Source organism: Myxocyprinus asiaticus, chromosome 32 (genome assembly GCF_019703515.2).
Source record: "Myxocyprinus asiaticus isolate MX2 ecotype Aquarium Trade chromosome 32, UBuf_Myxa_2, whole genome shotgun sequence".
In the NCBI taxonomy this organism is placed as follows: Eukaryota; Metazoa; Chordata; class Actinopteri; order Cypriniformes; family Catostomidae; genus Myxocyprinus; species Myxocyprinus asiaticus.
This window is the reverse complement of record NC_059375.1, coordinates 3,571,737-3,577,569: the sequence shown is the minus strand read 5'-3', so window position 1 is coordinate 3,577,569 and position 5,833 is coordinate 3,571,737. Positions and strand designations below refer to the sequence as shown.

At 36.8% G+C, this 5,833-nt stretch overlaps 1 protein-coding gene across 1 annotated transcript; it reads left to right on the top strand.

The window, feature by feature from the left end:
- The first annotated feature begins 246 nt into the window (after positions 1-246).
- LOC127423025 (protein MTO1 homolog, mitochondrial-like) lies at positions 247-5,409 on the top strand. The gene is made up of 3 exons (XM_051667003.1): positions 247-1,923; positions 2,029-2,186; positions 5,242-5,409. Exons 1-3 carry the CDS (start codon positions 1,854-1,856, stop codon positions 5,362-5,364), a joined length of 351 nt encoding a protein of 116 aa, XP_051522963.1. The 5' UTR covers positions 247-1,853; the 3' UTR covers positions 5,365-5,409.
- The last annotated feature ends 424 nt before the right edge of the window (positions 5,410-5,833 follow it).

Sequence of the window (5,833 nt, the reverse complement as noted above, 5' to 3'; positions counted from 1 at the left end):
GGAAAACTATTTGCTCTAGAATTTTTTTATTTTTTGCTTGTTTATTAGGTGCTACTTGTTAATAATCAAAAAGGGATACGGAAAATGCACATATCAGTCATACTCGGGTCTCATGAGGATAAGGGTACTGGAATGACTGGAGTGTTCATTTTAATGTGAGTGGTCATGATTTAATACATATATTGCAAAATTACAATTCATGTCCCTTTTTACAAGATGTAATATAAGTCTCAGGTGTCCCCAGAATGTGTCTGTGAAGTTTCAGCTCAAAATACCCCACGGATCATTTATTATACCATGTTGTAAATGCCTCTTTTTGGGTTGAATCAAAAACACGCTGTTTTCGTGTGTCTCTTTAAATGCAAATGAGCTGCTGCTCCCTGCCCCCTTTCCAGAACAGGGCTGTGCCTTTACAGCTGGTGCTTCGGATACTATAGCAACAACAAATCAGAACCAATATTACTAACACTGTAAATACCGGAGTGTTTTTCAGCCATTTAGCAACGATGGATGAGCAACACAAAAATATTCTGTAATGACGTTAGCTATGTGCTATAACGAGACATAACATTTATGGGGTTGTCTTGCATCATGCGATTTGCAAACATTCACAAAATATAAAGTGCGATACTTACATCTTCAGGATATAAAGCTGGAACATGAACAGTTGGTACTGATCCAAGCTTGAGAATCAAATATTTAGAAAAGCATGCTTGATATTGACCCTCATTCACAAAGCAGTCTGGTGTAAAATGATTTGCTCAAACATACACGGTATGTTTTGGGACACATTTGCTTCAAAAACAAAACTTGTCCACTGCGTCTTCAGTGGCTCTGATGCCGGGAGTACATGAAGACTCTTATGTTCACTTTTACAGCCTACAACAGAACACTTATGACGCTTACGAAGCTGAGACATTATTCTTCTCACTGTAGCTGCTCCAGCGCGGAAAAAAATGGCGGACTGTGTGTCGATCACTCAGGGGAGTATCTATGATAATAGGATGGAGTCCGTCACCAGTCGTGGGCGTGGCCTGCTCTAAAGTGATGTCACTTTAGAGCAGATACCAAAACCAGTCATTTTGAGACACTGTTTTTGATTAATAAAAATATAAGAAAGAGGAGTGAGTGGACTTTTAACATTATAGGGTGGTTGTGTACACACACTGCCGACTCACATTTATGTTCAAACTTCAGATTTTGCATAATAGGTCCCCTTTAAAACACAAGATTTTAAGGTTTAGTAATCACACAAGGCCATTTTGAGATTTCAATCTTAATTCAATTAATGGGTATCATACAGATGTCTCAAGAGTCAAAGTTGTCTACATATTGTGGCTATTATTATCTCTGGATTGTGCATTTGAATTCACAGAGTTTTTACAATGTGTTACTAATTAATTATAAATAAGCCATCAGTTTTTCATATCAGTGTTTTCGTGCTCATAACCGATATGCCGATTGTTTTAATTTTGTAAATAATTGGCCGATAAAAATAAATTGGTGCATCCCTACTTTTATGATATTTTTATGGTGCTTTGCATCCTTTTTTAAGTTTGAAATCTCCAGTCCTGTTCATTGTACTTGCATGGAAAAGATCGACAAGTACATTCTACAAAATTTCTCCTTTTTGTCCCCTATATGGGTTTAGAATGACATGAGGGTGAGTAATTGATGACAGAATTTCAATATTTGGGTAAATTTGTGCATTAAAATGTTCATTTAATAACTAAAGTCAAATTATTACAGTATGTGTTGTTTTTCAGTTTAATATAATTATTGAGGCCTTCTTCAATGTATAATTTCCTCGCAGTGGCGAGGAGGTGTTGCAGAGTAAAGATGTTTCCTTCCACATGTTGGCTTCTGCTTTCTCAGAGATCTTTGCTCCATATATAGAGTTTTCAGAGAGGCTGAAAGTTGAAGGTAATAGAATATTCCAGAACATTAGTGTTGAACACAGAAGAGGAATTGCGTAATATTTTGAGCGCCTGCAGAGCTGATGGTCACGTGACTGTGTGTTTGCTGCAGCTCTGTATCATCCGCACAGTGAGAAGCAGAGGAGAGAGATGGAGAGAAAGCAGGCAGAGGAGAGTCTGTGTCTGCCACAGGACATCGACTATCTCACTCTGCCTGTGTCCCTCTCACAGGAGGTCCGAGAGATGCTGGACAAAGCTCGGCCAAACACAGTAAGTTCTGTGTTATGAGGAACTGGTCATTTCCGGAGCTTCTAAGAAGTTTGTATTGTTTAAACCAATGATACCTCTCAGATTGAGTTCCCTGAATTAGGCCAGAAACACACAGAAATCTGCACAAACACAGACATCAGTGCTCTGCAAACTTATTGCAAGCACGCAGTCCCATAGTACATATTTAAAATGTGTTCTCTCAAAGTAGTGATGCTACTAACTAAATTACTGTTTTAAGTAGTGTGACAGTAGTGCATTTATTTTCACAATAGTTCAGCTTTTTCAGTAAAAAGCTACATTCTCCAAAGAGTAGCGCTGTAGCGTCACAAAACATTACATTTGTCACATTGTATTGTGAACACGTCAATGGAGTCGAGGGAGTAATCAAACACACTCACCTAAACTGTCCTCTCTCTCATGTAGTGCAGGGAAAAACATATAATTTAAGTTAAATCATGTAATGAACCAGTTAAAATAAACGATTAGCTTTTATTTTGCGTTGGGAACTTCGATTCATTTTTTGTGAGCCAGTTCATTTGGATGTTTCATGTAAATATTTCAAACTAGTTTACATAAAGTATTCACTGATTCACCAGAACCCCGCTCAGCCTTAAAGGGACTTTGCCAGAAGTCACTGTTTTCTTTAAGAAAAATGTTTAGTATATGAGAGCTGTTTATCACTATATTTCGATTCATTTACATAAAACAGGCTGTTATGTAGTTCTGATAGTGTATATTACCGTTAAGTGTACATTTTTGTTCAATTTAATGTTGTCACCCTATTTGTTTAAATTGAATTTAAGTTAGGGCTGTTGATTTAATGCATTAATTCAGTGCGATTAATTATGTGAAAAGTAACACAATTAATCATATTCTCGGGCAGTAATATTGAATATTCCTACCATTGGAGCAAGTCAAGCTTGAAGTACCACCTGTTTTCAGCAAGGGGCAGTGAGCGAAACTCCGTGAAACTCCTGAATACACAATGTGCAGCTTTACAGACAACAAACCTCACTCCCATTGTACAAAGGTTTGTTCCTGGCAGGCAGTAGATGCCCTAACCTCGCCCCCACCTTAATCCTAACCATAAGGAGTCTGTAAGGCAGAGGACCCTGCCAGAAACAATCTTAGGCACCTTTCTCCCATTGTGAAACTACACTCAGGCTTGCATGGCACTTGCGACTGCACAAGATGACAACGTGTTCTTGCGTTCAAACACAGCTGAACGGAGCGCAGATCTGAATGCAGGGATCTCGAGACATGTTTTTCTAAGTTTCAAACCACATGTATTGTGTATTCTGAGATGCTATTCTGCTCACTACAATTGTACAGAGCGGTTATCTGAGTTACCGTAGCCTTTCTGTCAGCTCAAACCAGTCTGGCCATTCTCTGTTGACCTCTCTCATCAACAAGGCATTTTCATCCACAGAACTGCTGCTCACTGGATGTTTTTTGTTTTTGGCACCATTCTGAGTAAATTCTTGAGACTGTTGTGTGTGAAAATCTCAGGAGATCAGCATTTACAGAAATACTCAAACCAGCCCATTTGGCACAAACAATCATGCCACGATTTAAGTCACTGAGATCAACATTTTTTCCCCATTCTGATGGTTGATGTGAACATTAACTAAAGCTCCTGACCCGTATATTCCTGATTTTATGCATTGTACTACTGCCACACGATTGGCTGATTAGATTACCGCATGAGTAAGTAGGTGTACAGGTGTAAAGTGCTCAGTGAGTGTATAGTGAATTGTTAATTGAGGGGCTTTCTCAGCATATACTTTTATTTGCGATTAATTTATTTAATCAACATTAAATTTTTCATTGAATTACAGCCCTAATTTAATTAAATGTATAATTATCAGAACTTCTAATTGCAGAATTATATAACATAAAATTATTTTATATCTAAAAATATGTGCTACTAATGAATATTAGTTTTCTACTAATATTTTCTACTTATTTCTAATTAATATCTTCAATGTACTTGTAGTGTAGCTTACTGCTTTTTTAAATAGTAGCTTGACTCTAGTTTAACTCAAATCAATCAAATCAAATCAAATCACTTTATTGTCACACAGCCAAATACACAAGTGCAATGGTGTGTGAAATTCTTGGGTGCAGTTCCGATCAACATAGCAGTCGTGACAGTGATGAGACATATACCAATTTACAATAACATCAAATTAACACAACACAATTTAAACATCTGTTATACACATAATTACACTCAACAATATACAAATAATAACATACACTGTACAGTATACAATACGCACTATATAGATACACATTATTCAATAAAAAATGAAAAATAAAAATATATAAAGAAGTAAATATATATAGAATGTACAGTATTGTACTGTATTGACATTCAGGCTGTTGGTTGATAGTCAGTTGTTAAGAGAGAACATAATATAATAATAATAATATAATTTATGACAGTCCGGTGTGAGATATAAGAGTAAGAGTAGTAATAATAATAAAGTGCAGTGCTGATGTATTTTGATCGTGGGAGATCAAGAGTTCAGAAATCTGATTGCTTAGGGGAAGAAGCTGTCATGGAGTCGGCTGGTGCGGGTTCTGATGCTGCGATACCGCCTACCTGATGGTAGCAGTGAGAACAGCCCATGGCTCGGGTGGCTGGAGTCTCTGATGATCCTCCGAGCTTTTTTCACACACCGCCTTGTATATATTTCCTGGAGGGAGGGAAGTTCACCTCCGATGATGTGTCTGGCAGTTCGCACCACTTAACTACTTTAAGTTATGAATAGGTAGGAGTTTGAGAAGCTACAGTTTCAAAGTACATACTCATAAACAGAAGTGCAGCCCAATTGTGTATTTTTGCCTGCTTATTACATAAATCATGGAGTGCATCTGGTTAATAGCAAGAAACATCAAATGACAAATGGCAACCAATGGAAATAATAATGACTTATGTGTCTTCCGAAATAACTTCTTGTATAAAATTTGTTATCTTTAACAGTTTATTATTTCAGACAGTAGCTACATACAATAGATGATTGACTTTCTGTGCTTTGAATGTTTTCAGTTGGGAGCAGACACCCATCTGCCAGGCATCACCCCAGCAGCCAACGTTCATCTGCTCAACTATGTGCACAAAGACAAACACAGGAATTATGGGGCAGGAAAAGACGTCAGTTGCTTTGGATGAGGCTCAAGAAATCGTCTTTGAGATCCCATAAGCATGACCAATGCTCAAAGGAATAAATAATATATATATAAAAAAAAAAAAAAAAAGAAAAAAAAAAAAATATATATTATATATATATATATATATATATATATATATATTATTAAATAATATATCACTTTATATTAGGTGTCTTCAACTACTCTGTACTGACATTAAAATACATACAATAAAATGTATATATTGTGTAACTAAATATTTGTTGTGCAAAATTCTCACAAGATTAACATTTGCTGCTACTGTGGTTGAGGTACAGGTAGGGTTAGGGTTTAAGTGTTAGTGTTTAGGGTTGGGTTAGGTTGAGGGTTAGAGGTAAGGTTAACAGTGTACTTGATGCTGCTAGCTTTGCAGAATTTACACACTGTTGGTGCAGATGTCTGTTACTCTTGATCAAACTCTCCAGCCCCTCTGGAGAGAAAATCAAATGGAA

Bases quoted from the DNA above. Each gene is read 5' to 3' on its own strand.
- LOC127423025 (XM_051667003.1), top strand. From the start codon at position 1,854: ATGTTGGCTTCTGCTTTCTCAGAGATCTTTGCTCCATATATAGAGTTT. The intron at 1,924-2,028 runs GTAATAGAATAT...TGTTTGCTGCAG, and splicing joins AGAGAGGCTGAAAGTTGAAG to CTCTGTATCATCCGCACAGT. The intron at 2,187-5,241 runs GTAAGTTCTGTG...GAATGTTTTCAG, and splicing joins ACAAAGCTCGGCCAAACACA to TTGGGAGCAGACACCCATCT.